This window comes from Setaria viridis, chromosome 9, assembly GCF_005286985.2.
Source record: "Setaria viridis chromosome 9, Setaria_viridis_v4.0, whole genome shotgun sequence".
Classification (NCBI taxonomy): domain Eukaryota; kingdom Viridiplantae; phylum Streptophyta; class Magnoliopsida; order Poales; family Poaceae; genus Setaria; species Setaria viridis.
Genome location: NC_048271.2, coordinates 4,925,715 through 4,945,741, shown reverse-complemented (window position 1 = coordinate 4,945,741; position 20,027 = coordinate 4,925,715). Strand labels below are relative to the sequence as shown.

Genomic DNA, 20,027 nt, shown 5'->3' with positions numbered 1-20,027 from the left:
GGCGGCGCGGCGAAGGGGAGGGGGAGGGGAGTGGCGAAGGGGAGGGAGGGGGGTGGGAGCTGGCGCAAGCGTTCACCCACCCGTGACGCCCACGCGGGGATAACTTGATACTCGGACTTAACTAATATTATGTCTTAAGTATTAGTAATGTCACTAAAGCACTAATGAGAAAATGAAGAGAGCTACATAGATGTTAGTGACTGTATGTTGTTGTCTGTGTGTAGTAGGGCTTTGGAAGATTTCGCTAGCTCTAGTTTGCTTGGTGAGAAAATAAAGAGAGCTATATATATAGATCTTACTGTAGTTTGCTTATGCAATCACTGACGTATAAGTTGATAGCTCATGTGCTCTAGTATTCTAGAAGCTGTATTTTGCTTTTGCCAGGTGGGGTGACGCACACGTCCCTTTGCAATAACAAGGTACTGTATCTAATGCTGGTAGATCAGGGGGCAATGCTTATCGGGATTCCGCATCAACTCAGTAGTTGTCTGATAGAGGTAATTGGAGTAATATTTTAAGCAAGAGAGATCATGTCTTAAAGCACTGGATCATTTTTTTTTTTTTGAAAAAGGAGATATATACACTTGTTGGGTAGAGCATCATCCCAACTTTTGCTCGAATATATCTCCTCAAAAACAGGTCAGAATGTACTTAAAAATGAAAAATACGAATTCCATCCTTTTCTGCAATGTGGTAGTGAACTGAAGGTTTTATTTCATGAATTGAGAATAGCTATGTACTTCCGTTAATTTTTCCAATAAAATTTTAATGGAGGAGTTAATTTAGAGGATTTACTGAATTTTTTTAAACTATATATCCTCAGCTCAGCATATTACATTGGTACCCATAGGTCCCACCGATCAGGATACTTGCCGGCCTGATAAGTGGGTCCCGCCTGGCCATGGCATGCGGGGTAATACGTGAAATTCTGTGTGGCACAAGCTTGGAGGCCAGGCGAACAAATTCAGTTCGGAAATATCATGGGATACTTGTTGTAAACCAAATTGATTTCTTTGTAACAATTAACTAGGATTAGATCCTATCCGATTGTAATTAGATCCTATCCGATTGTAATTCTAGGTCGTTAGCCTACATAAGGCGGCCAGAGGCGCTCCCAAGGGCACGTTAACTCTTCGCACCTATGATCAGCAATACAATCCACCAGAACACAAGACGTAGGGTATTACTCTTCGGAGGTCCGAACCTGTCTAAACCTTGCGTCCTGTATTACCATTCGAGTTCTTGTCTTACGATCTACTCCGCCTATGAATCTACCACTTGGGTAACCCCTGGTGGACTGCCGGTCACTAAATCCAACAATTACTAAGCAGAGATTAGACAGATAGTTAGATGATTACATGGCATAAAGTGCCACTAGATGGTACTAAACTATTGTTAAATTAAGGTGGCGCCGGTTTAGTTAGTTAGGCCAAATTAAACATGAGGGATGAATGTCACACTTTTACGATAGTGAGGGATGAAAAATACACCTTTTCCCTTCCTCTCAATCGAATCCAATAATAGACGACCACATGTCCACGAGGAAAATACCTTCGAAATTTATTTAGCGGTTCAATGACTATGGCGAATGGGGCCTATTCGATCCAGATTTTATATGTGTGAGACATATTTATGGATGATGGGCCATTTCCTGACGATAGCCCATTATATTTCTGGTCAACAGCTGATGCAAGAATCTGTACAGCCAAATGCATGAAGAATCGACGATTGCAGTTGCAGCAGTTCTCTTGAGTTTCTTCAGGACGCATTGACTAAAGCAAGACTAAACACACATCGATCTATCAACCCTCACGTTTCCTGACGCCTTGTTATGTGACTTCGTCACAAGCTCACGTTCACCGATGACCACGCTACTCCAGGACACCTGACTCGAGTGGCCTCTCCCAGCCAATACGCACGGCGCAGTGATTTTGCTCACCTTGAATTTGTATTCACCTGCTGGCATTAGTTGCAGCAGAATCGTCTGATTAGGATCCTTTTGGTATGATCTCGGAAGAAAAAATCCCGCAAAATTCATTAAACTAATCCTTCCTTGCTTCCGAAGCAGTAGGCCAGTCGCACACAGATCTTGCAGTGCGAGTTGGCCTCTGCGAGCACAGGAAGAAGATGCCGACGGGTGCCGTCCTGGAAGGCGCAGTCAAACAGTGCTCTCGACTCGACGAACGCATCCACGCACCTCGCTTTCCCAGTTTCCTCCCCGACAGATCGCCCATATCCGGAGGCCGGAGCTGCACGAACCATCCTCCCCAAACGTCAGCCATTGCGTCTGCAAAAATTTAGAATGACAATCTTAGCCTCCAAGCACCTGTGGATCGGATCCACCTCGATGGGCGATGGACGCCTGAATCTTGGCGTATATATATGCAGCCATGCAGGATGCCGCCACATACAGACGCCAAGTTGCGATCAATCATTCAGAAGCTCGTCAACCACCGCTTCTCCTGTTCCACAGCCATGGATAAGGCCTACGTGGCCGTCCTCACCTTCGCCTTCCTCTTCGTGCTCCACTACCTCGTGGCCCGTGTTGGCGGCGGCGGCAACGGCGGCAAGGGAAATGGCAAGGGGAACAAGGCTGCGCGGCGGCTGCCTCCGAGCCCTCCAGCCGTCCCGTTCCTCGGCCACCTCCACCTCGTCAAGACGCCGTTCCACGCGGCGCTGGCACGCCTCGCCGCGCGCCACGGCCCGGTGTTCTCCATGCGCATGGGGTCCCGCCGCGCCGTGGTGGTTTCCGCGCCGGAGTGCGCCAGGGAGTGCTTCACGGAGCACGACATCGCCTTCGCCAACCGCCCGCTGTTCCCCTCGCAGAAGCTCGTGTCCTTCGGCGGCAACTCACTCTCCATGGCCAGCTACGGGCCCTACTGGCGCAACCTCCGACGCGTCGCCTCCGTGCAGCTCCTCTCCGCGCACCGGGTGAGCTGCATGTCCCCCGTCATCTCCGCCGAGGTGCGCGCCATGGTGCGCAGGATCAACCGCGCGGCCGCGGCCGCGGCCGGCGGCGCCGCGCGCGTCCAGCTGAAGCGCAGGCTGTTCGAGCTCTCGCTCAGCGTCCTCATGGAGACCATCGCGCAGACCAAGACGTCCCGCACCGAGGCGAACGCCGACACGGACATGTCGCCCGAGGCCCAAGTCTTCAAGCAGATCGTTGACGACGTCGTGCCGCATATTGGCACGGCCAACCTGTGGGACTACCTGCCAGTGCTGCGGTGGTTCGACGTGTTCGGCGTGAGGAACAAGCTCGTGGCCGCGGTGAACCGAAGGAACATGTTCCTGCGGCGACTCATCGATGCAGAACGGCGAAGAGTGAACGGCGGCGGCGATGAAAGTGAGAAGAAGAGCGTGATTGCCGTGCTGCTCTCTCTACAGAAGTCCGAGCCGGAGGTCTACTCCGATACCATGATCATGTCACTGTGCGCGGTGAGTGTTTTGAAACAATTAGCCTCCTTTATTTTTTAAATTTATGTCAAATCGATGTGACCTCTGTCGTCCCATAGTCCCATACTCCCATGTGACATAAATCAGCAGCGTCGCTGTCCTCTTTTCCTGAATGATTGAACCACTCTAACTGTCATTTTCTCCTTTTCCCGTGAAGAATTTGTTTGGCGCTGGGACGGAGACCACGTCGACCACGACAGAATGGGCCATGGCGCTCCTGCTGAATCACCCGGAGAAGCTCAAGAAGGCACAGGCCGAGATCGACGTGGTCGTGGGCACCTCCCGCCTCATCACCCCGGACGACGTGCAGCGTCTCGGCTACCTCCAGAGCATCATCAACGAGACGCTCAGGCTCTACCCGGCGGCGCCGCTGCTGCTGCCGCACGAGTCGTCCGCGGACTGCAAGGTGGGCGGCTACGACGTGCCCCGCGGCACGATGCTGCTCGTGAACGTGTACGCCATCCACAGGGACCCCGATGTGTGGGAGGACCCGACCGAGTTCAGGCCGGAGCGGTTTGAGGACGGCAAGGCCGAGGGCCGGCTGCTGATGCCGTTCGGGATGGGGCGGCGCAAGTGCCCCGGGGAGACGCTCGCGCTGCGGACGGTCGGGCTGGTGCTCGGCACGCTGATCCAATGCTTCGACTGGGACAGAATCGACGGCGCCGAGGTTGACATGACTGAGAGCGGCGGGCTCACCATCCCCATGGCCGTTCCATTGGAGGCCATGTGCAGGCCTCGTGCAGTTATGCATGATGTTCTTGAGGAGCTCTGATGTCTCCTATATAGTACTCTTCTTCTATATTGAGTAGCAGACTAGCAGTACGCATATCTGACAGTGTGTGTGCGGCACCAAATAAGCTTATGAGCAGATCAACTTCCGTAATTTATATATTTTTAGAGGGTTTGTCTGAACTACATACCGGTGGTTGTTTGAAAGTAGATGGGGTTATTAGCAATTTGTATCTTCCGCAGATTGTCCTGTATAATTATCAGAGCGGTACAATGCAAAGTGGTTTTGTATTAAGTGTTTAAGGTGATAATGCTATTAACATTTCATTAAGAACTTTATAGAAGAACTCTTATCTAAGCCTACAAGCGCATTTCCCTTTAGATGTGGCAAAAACTTACTAGTTTCCCCCGCGTAACTTCCATACCTAGAAGAGATTGTGCATTCCTTCAAATGATTTTCACTGAAGTGAATTATTCATTGTCGTGTTTTACAAGTACTCATTTCAAGTAAAATCCAATGTGAAATGACCATACACATACCCCTATTAAATAATGTGATATAATCACATCTTCTTTCAAAGCATTTATTAGTTCGAGATGCGAGTGAAAATATTGCACTAACTCTTGATATCTTAAATGGACAAACATTTTAAACATTTCCCCTGAGGCCATGAACAAAATAGCATAATGGAGGAAGCATTAGGTTTCGAGGTTGAGGAGAAATGTAAGGGCAGAAAAATGAGAGGAAATTATTAACATGTTTTGCACTCTTAGACGATTGCTTTTATGAAACATAGACGCAGATGCTCACTGAATTTTATTTAACCAGGTCTAATCCTGCACCACCATAGCATTATCATCTCTAAGAATCATTGTTTCTTTGGATCAATGTTGAAAAGTAACGAATAAACATGTAAAATACATGGCATTAGATTCAATTGCATAATCTAATTTCACTTATCTCTAGTAATATTTACAAAATATTTTCAAATTTTTAGACCTAGTGAAAATGGAATCACTAGGCATGGACGGAAGTCAATTAACAAGAAGAACGATGGAAGCATGCACCCGCATGAGCTCTACTGACCAAACTAGTGCTCATTCTTTATTTATTAGTATCTACATATTGAAATTGACATTTGGTCACGGTGTTTGTTGACTTTTGATCATGGTGTTTGACTACTCGTTTTATTCACAAAATTGTGTAAGTGCAATTTATTTTGTTCGTGACTTACTTTATGATCAAAGGTATTTTAAGCATGACCTATTCTTTTGTATATTTAGAACAAATTTTTGAATAAGATGAATAGTCAAATACTGCAAGGAAAGTCAACAATGATAAATATTTAAGTATATACTTAATTGTCTTCAAGTACATTTCTTTGACTCTTAGTCACAATGATATCCTCAGCATACTCCAACTCTTTGAAGGCAATTAATAGTCACTGCCGCATGAGCCCACCTCTCACCAGGCCCACATGTACATATGCTGCAGTGGGCGTGGCTTTGCTCTTAGGAATCTTATATTCACCTAACCTAAATTACTTGCGAAAGAATCAGCAGCTCAGGATCACATGAATTAACTAATCCTACCCATCAAAAGTTTCTTGTTTTCCAAGGATGCACGTACAAAGTTTGGTGCTAGCCGTACGGATCTGGCAGTGCTAGTTGGCCTTTGAGCGGCCTGGAAGAAGCTTTGGACGGCGACCTCCAGGAAGACGCAACCAGACAGTGCTTAAAACATGCATCCACGCACCACAATAACACGTGCAGATCCTGAGCTTAGTACACAGGAACCATCCTCCCTACACGTACGTCGTCAGCAATTGCGTACGCAAAATTATATGACAAACTCTCTTTAACCTTGGTGTGCGCCAGTGTGCGTGTGTATATATGCCACCATGAAGGATGGAGCACCATAGCATACAAAACAACAGCTTCCAATCGGCAATCGCTCAGAGACCTAAGCCATGGATAAGGCCTATATCGCCGTCGCCTCCGTCGCCTTCCTCTTCTTGCTCCACTACCTCTTGGGCCGCGGCGGCGGCCGCCGCAAGGGCAAGGGCGCGCAGCAGCTGCCGCCGAGCCCTCCGGCCGTCCCGTTCCTCGGCCACCTCCACCTCGTCAAGAGGCCGTTCCACGCGGCGCTGATCCGCCTCGCGGCGCGCCACGGCCCGGTGTTCTCCCTGCGCATGGGCTCCCGCCGCGCCGTGGTGGTGTCCTCGCCGGAGTGCGCCAGGGAGTGCCTCACGGAGCACGACGTGTGCTTCGCCAACCGCCCGCGCTCCCCGTCGACGGGGCTCGTGTCCTTCGACGGCGCCATGCTCTCCATGGCCAGTTACGGCCCGTACTGGCGCAACCTCCGCCGCGTCGCCGCCGTGCAGCTCCTCTCCGCGCACCGCGTCGCCTGCATGACCCCCGTCATCTCCGCCGAGGTGCGCGCCATGGTGCGGAGGATGGACCACGCCGCCGTGGCCGCGCCCGGCGGCGCCGCGCGCGTCCAGCTGAAGCGCAGGCTGTTCGAGCTCTCCCTCAGCGTCCTCATGGAGACCATCGCGCGGACCAAGACGTCGCGCACCGAGGCGAACGCCGACACGGACATGTCGCCGGAGGCCAACGAGTTCAAGCAGATTGTTGACCAGATCATCCCGTACCTCGGCACGGCCAACCGGTGGGACTACCTGCCGGTGCTGCGGTGGTTCGACGTGTTCGGCGTGAGGAACAAGATCCTGGACGCCGTGACCAGAAGGGACGCGTTCCTGAAGCGGCTCATAGACGCCGTGCGGCAGAGGCTGGACGACGGCAGCGAGAGCGAGAATAAGAGCATGATCGCCGTGCTGCTCACTTCGAAGAAATCGGAGCCGGAGGTCTACACGGATACCACCATCATGGCGCTTTGTACGGTGAGTGCTTGTTCTCCATTATTTACCTCACTTAAACGCCCATTTTCTTGGTTAAGTCATCAGCAGTTCGGATTGAATCTGTCAACACATTTACTTAAGTCCTTCGCAGTGACTGTAGTTGACTGTGAACATCAACCAGTTGACCCAAATGTGATGCATATCACGAGCGACCGTCCCATTCTTCCCTTAATAATTGAAACAAATGGCCATTATTATATAGCAAAATTCAACGTCATTAAAGTAGTAGACCCTGACTGTCATTTTCTCCTTTTTCTATGAAGAACCTATTTGGCGCCGGAACGGAGACCACGTCGTCGACGACGGAATGGGCCATGTCGCTACTGCTGAACCACCCGGAGGCGCTCAAGAAGGCGCAGGCCGAGATCGACGCGGCCGTGGGCACCTCCCGCCTGGTCACCGCGGACGACGTGTCCCGCCTCACCTACCTGCAGTGCATCATCAGCGAGACGCTCCGCCTGTACCCGGCGGCGCCGCTGCTGCTGCCGCACGAGTCCTCCGCCGACTGCAAGGTGGGAGGCTACGACGTGCCCCGCGGCACGATGCTGCTCGTGAACGTGTACGCCATCCACAGGGACCCCGCGGTGTGGGAGGACCCGGCAGAGTTCAGGCCGGAGCGGTTCGAGGGCGGCAAGGCCGAGGGCCGGCTGCTGATGCCGTTCGGGATGGGGCGGCGCAAGTGCCCCGGGGAGACGCTCGCGCTGCGCACGGTCGGCCTCGTGCTCGGCACGCTGATCCAGTGCTTCGACTGGGACAGGGTTGACGGCGTCGAGGTTGACATGACCGAGGGCGGCGGGCTAACCATGCCCAGGGCCGTCCCGCTGGAGGCCATGTGCAGGCCTCGTGCGGACATGCGTCATGTGCTCCAGGAGCTCTGATGGGACGTCTCGCCTCTGGTACTCCGGTATACTACGGTAATAGTGGCCGTAGTACGCGTAGTGTGTGCTTTATATTGAATAAAGTGTAACCTCGTAATTAGGCGTAGAGTTGTTTGTAGTATGAACAACTAGCTGTTGTTCATGTGTATATGTGGTTATGCGATCTTGTTCTGATTAGTGATTACATTGTTTACCTGATTTTCGCGGAGTGAATGAAATGGATTTTCTTTTTGTTTCCTTGAAATGGAAGTGAATCCTTTTTTTTCAAGAAGGTCGGGAAAGTGATTCCACTGCCTTTGCTTCTTCCTTATACCATCGGCAGGGAAATGAGTGGACTATACTCACCTTTTTCTTTGCTTAGTTTGACGTCCGGGCTATAGCCGTCGAAGACCACGTATTCTCTGTTCTACTAATGTTGACAGCTGTTAGCACGTCATTTGTGAACTTACGTGCTAATTGTGAACCACAAGTGTACGGATCAGTTGTAGCTCTTCCATTAGAGTATTCCTCCAAAGTTTATCAATCCGTGGAACTTATAGCACAAGATCTATTTCAACTAGCATTGTTAGTATTAACTTAGTGTTTATGAGAGGTTCAGATTCAATCTACTAAGCATGTACAGATAGATAACAGATAGAGCGGAGATAACCAATTTAGAGCCAGCTAGACTATGCATATGTTGTAATTCCGAGCATAGATATCAAAGTAACACATATATGATTCTAGTAAAAAGCATCTTTAAATCTATACCTCCGGTTCGAATCCCAAAACCCCTCACCTTACACAAGAAAGATCCTGTCACGATTACCTTTAAAATATGTTGACGCAAAATCCTAATGATGGTGGACCCTGCATCACCACATGAGGACCTGGGAGATCTGCTTAACTCCAGTGCAGAATTCAAATCGGCGCGCATGGTGTGCGCGGGCGTGCCAGTCAGTTTGACCATTCAACTGACAAGGTGAAGATAGTTCTCTCGAAGTTCGATGGAGTCGGCCGATCGGGCCGATTTAATATAATTTACAATAACCATCAGCCAGACGGCTGATAGAAAATAGGATGCTTTTGAGCTGCTGCTCCACCATAGCTAGAGCTACAAGCCGATAAGATCTAAACTAAACTCTCCACCAATATCTCTAGGTGAAACCACAGCGATGCGCTCGGTAGTTGCAGTCTAGAAATATTTAGCAGGATGTTAATCTGAACCTCGCCAGCCGATGAATCCAATCATAACGAAACTTAATCCCAACAGCACTCGAAAGGGTAACCAAGATTAAGATGCAACAGGCTATTAAGAATAGATCTATCGTCTATTCCGACAGAATTAATAACAATTAATATGTCGTAAACGGCAAGACGATAGAACAGACAAATATCAGCCGATGCAAGCTTAATCAAGGCGGGATAACTGGTGAATACCGTAGATCGAGATAGAAGCGATGCGCCGTAAGTCAAAGATCCAAGATACTCGATAACTGGTAGATGAAACTAGAAGAAACCACAGCGATGCGCCCGGTGGTTAAAGCCTAGAACACTTGGTGACGGAACTTGCAGCTCGCCGGAGATCGAGGTCGATGCAGCCCAGCTTGCTAGAAGGAACTCGTCGAGAAACTACATTACTCCTACTCCTAGGGCAATGGCGTGGAGCCGAAAGGTAAAGGTAAATATGTTTGTTTATTGATCGTGTGATGATAATTACAATGGCCAGGACCCTTTATATTTATAGGGCGGATGGCCTTTGACGTTACATAATTGGCATTTTAATCACATACAAGGCAAGTCACGTACATAATATTTTCTAATCAAAACTCTATCTCTAACTAACCCAACTCTATCTCTAATCAAGCTTATCCCTAACCAACTCTATCTCCAAAATATTTTATTCTATAAAACAACCTCTCGTACGTGCGCTTCCCTTGGATGCCAGACTGTTGGAACTCTTGCCGTGTACATGTGTGCATTGACTTCTTTTAATCTTCTAGCTTTCTTACTTTCTCTTTCTTCATGCACATGTTCCTGATCTCTACGCCAGCTCGCAAATAGCCTTAGTTAGGAGATTTCGTCATTTTTTGCATTATCGGCCGATTCCTTCCTTTCACAGCATATTTCCAAATTTTGGTGTTAACACAGGCCCCCTAGTTTCGGAGTATGAAGGCTTCATGTTCCGAAACTAACTATAGAAGTCCGATAATTCGGTGTCAACACAGGCCCCCAGTTTCCGAGTACGAAGGTGTTGACGCAAAATCCTGAAGGTGGTGGACCCTACATCACCACATGAGGACCTGGGAGATCTGCTTAACTCCAGTGCAGAATCCAAATCGGCGCGCATGGTGTGCGCGGGCGTGCCAGTCAGTTTGACCATTCAACTGATAAGGTGGAGATCATTCTCTCGAAGTTCGATGGAGTCGGCCGATCGGGCCGATTTAATATAATTTACAATAACCATCAGCCATACGGCCGATAGGAAACACGATGCTGTTGAGTTGTTGCTCCACCATAGCTAGAGCCACAAGCCGATGAGATCTAAACTAACATCACCACCAATATTTTTAGGTGAAACCACAGCGATGCGCCCGGTAGTTGCAGTCTAGAAATATTTAGGAGGACGTTAATCTGAACCCCGCCAGCTGATGAATCCAATCACAATGGAACTTACTCCCAACAACACTCGAAGGGGTAACCAAGATTAAGAAGCAACAGGCTATTAAATGATCTATCGTCTATGATGAACCGATCTAAAGCTAATTAAAGCAAACTGAACGGCAAGACGAAAGAACAGATAAATATCAGCCGATGCAAGCTTAATCAAGGCGGGATAACTGGTGAATACCGTAGATCGAGACAGAAGCGATGCGCCGTAAGTCAAAGATCCAAGATACTCGATAACTGGTAGATGAAACTAGACGAAACCACAGCGATGCGCCCGGTGGTTAAAGCCTAGAGCACCTGGTGACGGAACTTGCAGCTCGCCGGAGATCGAGGTCGATGCAGCCCAGCTTGCTAGAAGGAACTCGTCGAGAATCTACATTACTCCTACTCCTAGGGCAATGGCGTGAAGCCGAAAGGTAAGGTAAATATGTTGTATTATTGATCGTGTTATTATTCTTTACAATGGCCACGTCCCTTTATATTTATAGGGCGGACGTTACATAATTGGTATCTAACCACGCACAAGGCAAGTCACGTACACAATCTTTTCTAATAAAACACTCTATCTCTAACTAACCCAACTCTATCTCTAAAATATTTTATTCTATGAAACAACCTCCCGTACATGCACAGATCGGCCGCATGCATAATTATTCTGGAAGCCTCCCACGCATGGCATGCAAAGTGCACCAGAATCCATGTTGTATATTCTAATCATTTTTATCCATACGTGCTGGCCATTCCTTTATATCATCCTTGCCTCTCCTTGCCGATCAATCCAATGAAGCCGATTTGGACTCCGTGCCCATATACACGCATGCTAGCTTCTTATTGTTGTACGTGACTCCAATTATCTTGTACTCCGAATTTATAGGATTGGTCAAAATCCGGTGTTAACAGAAGACTTCATGTTCCGAAACTAATTATAGAAGTCCGAAGCTTTCCTTTAGAGCTAATGACGTCTGATTACAATATCCAAAGCCACATCGACTCCTCTTGAAATATAAAGAACCCCATCGGCTTGATGCCTTGATCCCACTCTGAGCCGATAAATTCGCTAGCAGTAGAAACAATAGATCAGTCTGTTGCAGTAACCAGCAAGCTTTTGTTGTCAACACAGGCCCCCCAGTTTTGAAGTATGAATATTTCATGCTTCGAAATTAACATCCGATATATTTTGTAAGCAGTCGATACTATTTTGCTTGATCCAATCAGTCAAATTTTTTTATTGGCCAAGCAATCAATCGGCCGAAGCAATCAGCCGATGCTTTTTGCCAAGCAATCAATCGGCCGGTGGCCGATGCATTTTTTTTAATTAACCGTACAACTTTCAATCAACCTATCAATTTTCAATTGGCTGATGCAATTTCCAATCGGCCGATGCAATTTTTTTTTAATCAGTCGATACAGCTTTCAATCGGCCGATCCAATTTTCTAATCGGCCGATGCTTTCTTCAGCCGATACTCTTTGTCGTTAGCGGCCGATACTTTTATATCAGCCGATACTTTTTTCTAGAGCCATCACGTAATCAGCATGTAAATTACTATTTCCCCGACGAGACTTCTGCATCGGCCATTCCATCGGCTATTCAAGTCAGCCTTTTTTTTTTTTTGAAGCCAATTCACTCCATGGGCTGTCCTGAGAATACTTTGGCCACTAGTCTACACGTCAATAGTCCAGGCAACGAAGGATTATTTTGAGCCTTGAAGAGGCATGTACCTTGCAAAACTTCATCTTCACTGCCTAATCCATCGGCTTCATGTAAGCTCGACATCTTATTTTGCTTTGTTGAGAGGAAGTCGACTCCATCAGCTCTTTATAAGCGGGAAGCGATTAGCATTTACTCATACCTCCATATCCTTTAATTAAGCCCTTGTTTACTTCCCTCCAAACTTCCAACTTTAACACTATGCAAAAAGAAGATTCCCCATCACATCAAACTTGCGGTACATGCATGGAGTACTAAATGTAGACGAAATCAAAAACTAATTGCACATTTTTGTTGTACTTTGCGAGACGAATCTTTTGAGCCTAATTAGTCAATATTTGGACAATAATTCACAAATACAAACGAAACGCTACAGTGTCACATTTATGGCAAAATGCCAATTTTGCAACTCCCAACTTGGGAAGTAAACAAGGCCTAAATAACATGACACAGCCGATTTGGTCGCAAGCCATCGACCACCCTATTGGCTGAATAAACTAGTCCCATCATCAGACACCAAGTATTATTTTGTAACTGTGTCTATCGGCCGATGCACCACCAACCGGCCGATGCTGATGTACCCCCCTATCAGCTCAGCTCCAAATAATAACCAATTTGTGTAAAGCCTGTAGTGCGAGCTAGTGCTCTCAATAGCATCTCAACCGATGACGGAAGTTCCCAGCCGATTGGCTTGCATAATTCTTTTTTTATATAGCCGATGACGGAAGTACCCGGCCGATTGAAATTAATCATTAGTTCTTTGTACCATCGGCTGGCTGCTCCTTTTTTCTTCTTTTATTTATTCCTTCGATATCCATCGGCCGACTGCTCCCTTCTTTAAAATTCATTTATTCCTTTCCCATCGGCCGACTGCTTCTCTTTCTTTCTTTTTTTTCATTTGTTCCTTTGTCCATCGGCTGCTCTTTTATGTCCATCGGCTGAAAACAGGCAATGTAAATAAAGAAGCCAGCCGATTTTTGTAATCGGTCGATATTTTCTGTAATCAGCCGATACAACTCCTTTTTTTATTCCAATTGCCCGATGCATTTTTAATCAGCCAATGCTTCCTCGTGTCCCACCGGACGTACCAAAATGTGTTGACGCAAAATCCTGATGATGGTGGACACTGCATCACCACATGAGGATCTGGGAGATCTGCTTAACTCCAGTGCAGAATTCAAATCGGCGCGCATGGTGTGCGCGGGCGTGCCAGTCAGTTTGACCATTCAACTGACAAGGTGGAGATAGTTCTCTCGAAGTTCGATGGAGTCGGCCGATCGGGCCGATTTAATATAATTTACAATAACCATCAGCCATACGGCCGATAGGAAACACGATGCTGTTGAGTTGTTGCTCCACCATAGCTAGAGCCACAAGCCGATGAGATCTAAACTAACATCACCACCAATATTTTTAGGTGAAACCACAGCGATGCGCCCGGTAGTTGCAGTCTAGAAATATTTAGCAGGATGTTAATCTGAACCTCGCCAACCGATGAATCCAATCATAACGAAACTTAATCCCAACAGCACTCGAAAGGGTAACAAAGATTAAAATGCAACAGGCTATTAAGAATAGATCTATCGTCTATTCCGACAGAATTAATAACAATTAATATGTCGTAAACGGCAAGACGATAGAACAGACAAATATCAGCCGATGCAAGCTTAATCAAGGCGGGATAACTGGTGAATACCGTAGATCGAGACAGAAGCGATGCGCCGTAAGTCAAAGATCCAAGATACTCGATAACTGGTAGATGAAACTAGAAGAAACCACAGTGATGCGCCCGGTGGTTAAAGCCTAGAACACCTGGTGACGGAACTTGCAGCTCGCCGGAGATCGAGGTCGATGCAGCCCAGCATGGAGACATCAGAGCTCCTCAAGAACATCACGCATAGCTGCACGAGGCCTGCACACGGCCTCCAGCGGGACGGCCATGGGGATGGTGAGCCCGCCGCTCTCAGTCATGTCAACCTCGACACCACCAACCCTGTCCCAGTCGAAGCACTGGATCAGCGTGCCGAGAACCAGCCCGACCGTCCGCAGCGCGAGCGTCTCCCCGGGGCACTTGCGCCGCCCCATCCCGAACGGCATCAGCAGCCGGCCCTCGGCCTTGCCATCCTCAAACCGCTCCGGCCTGAACTCGGTCGGGTCCTCCCACACATCGGGGTCCCTGTGGATGGCGTACACGTTCACGAGCAGCATCGTGCCGCGGGGCACGTCGTAGCCGCCCACCTTGCAGTCCGCGGACGACTCGTGCGGCAACAGCAGCGGCGCCGCCGGGTAGAGCCTGAGCGTCTCGTTGATGATGCTCTGGAGGTAGCCGAGACGCTGCACGTCGTCCGGGGTGATGAGGCGGGAGGTGCCCACGACCACGTCGATCTCGGCCTGCGCCTTCATGAGCGTCTCCGGGTGGTTCAGCAGGAGCGCCATGGCCCATTCTGTCGTGGTCGACGTGGTCTCCGTTCCAGCACCAAACATGTTCTTCACGTAAAAAGGAGAAAACGACAGTTAAAATGTCTCAATGAGATGGAATTGGTGGCTCAATCATTCAGAAGGAGTACGGTACGACAGAGACCACATGATTTGGGATAACTTTGCTCAAAGTAATATTAAAGCAGGTTAAATGATAGCAAGATGGACTTACCGAACACAGCGACGTGATCATGGTATCCGTGTAGAACTTCGGGTCTAATTTCTGCAAAGAGAGCAGCACGGCAATCATGCTCTTCTTCTCACTGTCGCCGCCGCCGCCTCCGTCCTCTCTCTGCCTTTCTGCGTCGATGAGTCGCCGCAGGAACACATCCCTTCGGCTCACCGCGGCCACGAGCTTGTTAATCGCGCCGAACACGTCGAACCACCGCAGCACCGGCAGGTAGTCCCACAGGTTGGCCGTGCTAAGATGCGGCAAGACGTCGTCCATGATCTGCATATAAACTTGTGCCTCGGGCGACATGTCCGTGTCGGCGTTCGCCTCGGTGCGGGACGTCTTGCTCTGCGCGATGGTCTCCATGAGGACGCTGAGGGAGAACTCGAACAGCCTTCGCTTCAGCTGGATGCGCGCGGCGCCGCCGACCGCCGCCGTGGCCGCGCGGTTCATCCTCCGCACCATGGCGCGCACCTCGGCGGAGATGACGGGGGACATGCAGGCGACGCGGTGCGCGGAGAGGAGCTGCACGGTGGCGACGCGGCGGAGGTTGCGCCAGTGGGGCCCGTAGCTGGCCACGGAGAGCGCGGTGCCGCCGAAGTTGGCGAGCTTCTGAGAGGGGAACAGCGGGCGGTTGGCGAAGGCGACATCGTGTTCCGTGAAGCACTCCTTGGCGCCGTCCGGCGAGGACACCACCACGGCGCGACGGGACGACCCCATGCGCAGGGAGAACACCGGGCCGTGGCGCGCGGCGAGGCGTGCCAGCACCGCGTGGAACGGCGTCTTGACGAGGTGGAGGTGGCCGAGGAACGGGATGGCCGGAGGGCTCGGCGGCAACCGCACACTCTTGTTCTTACCATTGCGGCTAGCGACACCTAGAAGATGGTGGAGGACGAAGAGGAAGACCAGGGAGAGAATGGCAATACAGGCTGCCGGATCCATGGCTAAGTGGGAGCCTAGGCGTGTTGTATTTGCATAGCAGCTTACTTGAACCATATGCCCGTATATATACAGGAAGTGGAAGACATCCGGTGAAACCAGTGGCTCAGACTAAAGATACGATGCTCTACAGCTAAGCTCTCACTCGAGTGTAGTTTCTTCGCCGACGACGTCACGAGGAATTGTAGCTTTCTCTCGACAAGCCGGGCACGAGGTTTTCCGTTTGGTTTGGGCTCACTCCTCTGGTATCATCTTATGGACCCGAGCTTGGCAAGGAGTGGCTGCAGGTCTTCGATTTGGTTTACACTATGCGGAAGCAATGCCAGATTTTGGAAGAGTCCTGAATTTGTCCATTGATGAGATGGCTAGCTAGGTCCAAATTACAGGTAGGAATTCCCTGAACGGCTAGAACACGGTTGTCATCGTTTCTCTACAAATGGCAAAAGCATCCAGGAACCCCTAATCTCTGGTCTCTCTCGAAAAAGAGGTCATGGAATCATTCACATGTCATGCACAGCACATTATGCTCGTGTTGTTGTTGTCAGTATGGATTAACTCAACAGAATATCAAACTATATGTGGGCCTGTTTTCCAGCTCAACTGCGATTTGGGCTGAAATGTCAAACTAAAGCAAAGAAAAGGCAAGGTGGCCCGAGTATAATCTTCCACAGTTCCACTCACTATTCCCTGCTGCTTTGATTCACTTCTTCATCACAATTTGAGTACGTTCACCAAAGGGCATTGTTGAAGATGGGACTTTCCCCCAAAAATTAGGGACCCCCAAAAAAAATTCCCCAAACAAGCCATGCAAAATTTTTACTAGCACAGCCATGCAAATATATATATCTAGATTGAGTTTTTCACTGAATCATAAACTCGTTTTTTTTTTGAGGAATGAATCATAAACTCGTTGAAGCACGTCCAGTTGTCCACTGATGTTACTGGGGGTTGCATGCTCTTTGAATTGCTTGATGATTTCTGCCGTGATGGCTTCAGTACGTCTCGCGTAGTTCCTGTTGCCAAGCAGTGCACAACATTGTCTCCTCCGGTGATGCCACCATCCGGAATTGAGTTGTCATTTTCAAATACAACTGATTTCATGGTTTGGCCTTCGAAGTGAACTGATGAAATGATCACAGCTTATGACTGAATAGGTCTGTTGATCACAAATATAAGGTCCTATTGATAAACCAATAGTTTGTTGTCAGGAGTATTCGGTTTGTGATCTATTATTTGTAGAGAAAAAAAAATCGATACCCTTGTCTTTTAGTAATTCTGCAGAGCCCTTATGGTTGCATTGTGGTTTATGATTATACAATGAGACCCTGTTATCTGTTGATGAATTAGTGTCTTTGGATTTAGTATTGTCGTGATTTGTACATCTAGATTCTGTTATCTTGTGAACTGGGTTCCAGTTCTTATTTCCTTGGAAATGAGGACTCAAAATTAAGTCTCCCTCATTCGATTTCGTTACAGTGGTCAGAGGATAAAACTGAACATGGTCGTGTATATATAACTAGCAACTAGCAAGATGGCCTGCGCAAATAGCGCGGGTAGCTAGCCTTTTGTCATGCTAATATTAAGTTCTTTTTGCATGAAATTAAATGTACTAAAGTAATTTAGTTTTGTCAGTTCATATTATGTTCATAGATCTACTTGCTCCCTGGGTACATGGCACTTCCGTCGTTTTAGTATATAGATCTCTTTGCCATGGGGTATTATGTGCAAGATGTCACATCTTTTTTGTTTTTGTAAAATTAATATTGGTTTGTACATTTGAAGGAAACTAACCAACTGAAAACACTGAGTTTGTTGTTTTAGATTTTATTTGTGATGGTAATACACTTTATTTAAAAAATGCATAAGATTATAATAAAATATTAATATTTTACATTCGAACGCAATAGTACTATCTTGTTATATGTGAGATTAATTAATTGTAATTCTTTTCGGATAGTCTAGCATTGCTTAAATGAGTAATCCAATAAAATTGTATGAAGATGGTTCAACATAGTTATTTTGGCCCAACTCACCTAGACCTCCCCCCCTCTCTATCTCCCTCCCTCTCCCTCTTCCTCTCTCCCTCCTCTCTCTCTGAGCTATGGTTCAACTTGTCAACCTTGTCTAACATCTCCAATGGTGTACCCTCTCTTGGAGGCTGGAGCTGCCACTATGGTGTTCAAGAGGTATGGTTCAAGTTGTCAACCTTGTCTACTTTCCATGGCTGTTTTCCTTACCAATCCTTCCTCTCTAACTATGTTTTTAGCATCATCTTCTTATCTGACAGGGTCTTTGGTCCAATCTATCCAATCTTGCTAGTATCCAATCTCTTTTTACCAAACATCACAAATAGCACAAATAGCACGGCTTGATTTGTTGTTTTGTTGTTTTATCTTTTCAGAATTCTTATCCAAAACATGAAAAAAGTGTCCTAGTATTTGGACATATGGTGAAATTAAAGAGCAAAACACGAAAAGTGGAGATTATGTTTTACTTTAATTTGTACTCCTACAAATCCCTCCTTTTGTTGCCCGTATCTGTTACTTTTTTTTATTTCGATATGGATTCTTTTTATTCTACTTTAATATAATATTTTTCATTATGAATTAGTTCTTATTAGCCATATGTTTAGGTCCTTTTCTTCCCAATACACATATATCTTTGTTTAGCCTTTTTAACCAAAAACTTACATATTTATTTGTACCTATTTGACATACGCTCTAATTTGGTTATTTTAATTTTGAAGCCATATGAAAACCAAACTGGTAATTTTAGTTACTATATAATTTTAATTAAATTTGACAATGTTAATTAGTGCGGAAGCACGTTTGGATTAGAGCCGACGATTAGTGCGCCTGCATGCTATGTGTCCAAGCCAATCTATTTTCATGCTCACACGAGGGTTAGAATCAAGATGGAGGCGGGCAAATCCTATGCCAAAAAGTGGGTCCGTCCTCACATTGCATGGCAGGTGTGGGCGAGAACCAAACAACTAAATTGATGTTTCCTTGTATGGTTTCCATGATCCCCTTTCCTCTATAAATTACAGAAGTCTCTCTCTAATTAGGCGCATCTTTGCCAGAGATCAAGAATAGTTTCCTCTCTCATGCACCAGCCATCACCATTAGTCAAAAAACCAAATTAATTATCCTTTTTTGTGACGGTTTCCATCTCTTAACTTACTCTTTCTGCAAAATTAGCATCCCATCTCATCAATGCATCATCATTATCATCTGCATATCAACCACGAAAACGAATAATTTGTCAATAGATGGTTTTGGCCTTCACACCATTGATGAACCGCTGCAGCAATGCCTGTCGCTTTGATCTGGAGCACCTCCCCTCGAAAAAAAACTGTCCTCCATCGCATCTACTCCTCTCCCATCATCCACTAAAATGGGTTCCAGTTCTACTGTCATGTATAGTTGTTTCCTACTCTCCCAAGTTACTAATCGTTTTGACTTTTCAACATACATGACTTTTACTATGTATCTAGACATGCATAGTATATATCTATGTGCATATCAAACAGTATATATTTAGGAAAACCAAAATAAATAATAATTTAGGATGGAGGGAGTACTCATTATTGTTTGGCATTATTGTTTGGCAGGCTGAAAGGAGGCAGGCACTAACAACTTTCTTTTTCTCTCTCCTCAAGAGAGGGTTATTTCCTTGCAGTGCACCTGCACAAAAGAGCCGTTGCAAGGGAGAAATTATATAACTTATGCATCGCGTGGCCGCCCTAATCAAGTTCTTGGTTGCTAGATTAATATTGTTCTCCTTTGAATAGAGTTACCCTTGCATTATATTGAGCAAAGTAAGCTTCACGTCCAAATCGTGTTGCTAGTTCGACCCTAACCCCCGCTTAAATCATGCACGGTGCATCTCATCGCGGGTTGAGCTCCTCCCCCACCACCCAAGTGATTTTCTCGTCATTGCATTGCTTGAGCTTATTCTCAGCCAAATCAAGATCGTCATTAGCACGTGCACGTGCGGACGTCCTCGGCAAGCTGCACGTCACGCAGCAGGTGACATGCATGGAACGGATATGGTAGTCGACAGCTCAACGGCGCATATCCATGGCAGCTCTTTTGCC

At 47.4% G+C, this 20,027-nt stretch overlaps 3 protein-coding genes across 3 annotated transcripts; 2 read left to right on the top strand and 1 right to left on the bottom strand.

Annotated features, from left to right (window-relative positions):
• Positions 1-2,382: 2,382 nt before the first annotated feature.
• LOC117835078 (cytochrome P450 81Q32) lies at positions 2,383-4,477 on the top strand. Its single transcript, XM_034714438.2, has 2 exons — positions 2,383-3,435; positions 3,611-4,477. The coding sequence occupies exons 1-2, from the start codon at positions 2,383-2,385 to the stop codon at positions 4,223-4,225; spliced, it is 1,668 nt and encodes a 555-aa protein (XP_034570329.1). The 3' UTR covers positions 4,226-4,477.
• A 1,481-nt stretch (positions 4,478-5,958) lies between these two features.
• On the top strand, positions 5,959-8,225 carry LOC117836023 (cytochrome P450 81Q32). Its single transcript, XM_034715380.2, has 2 exons — positions 5,959-7,085; positions 7,367-8,225. Exons 1-2 carry the CDS (start codon positions 6,153-6,155, stop codon positions 7,979-7,981), a joined length of 1,548 nt encoding a protein of 515 aa, XP_034571271.1. The 5' UTR covers positions 5,959-6,152; the 3' UTR covers positions 7,982-8,225.
• A 5,655-nt stretch (positions 8,226-13,880) lies between these two features.
• Positions 13,881-16,250, bottom strand: LOC117836022 (cytochrome P450 81Q32). The gene is made up of 2 exons (XM_034715378.2): positions 14,990-16,250; positions 13,881-14,826 (listed from the first exon to the last, which is right to left on the bottom strand). Exons 1-2 carry the CDS (start codon positions 15,983-15,985, stop codon positions 14,212-14,214), a joined length of 1,611 nt encoding a protein of 536 aa, XP_034571269.1. The 5' UTR covers positions 15,986-16,250; the 3' UTR covers positions 13,881-14,211.
• Between the last annotated feature and the right edge of the window lie 3,777 nt (positions 16,251-20,027).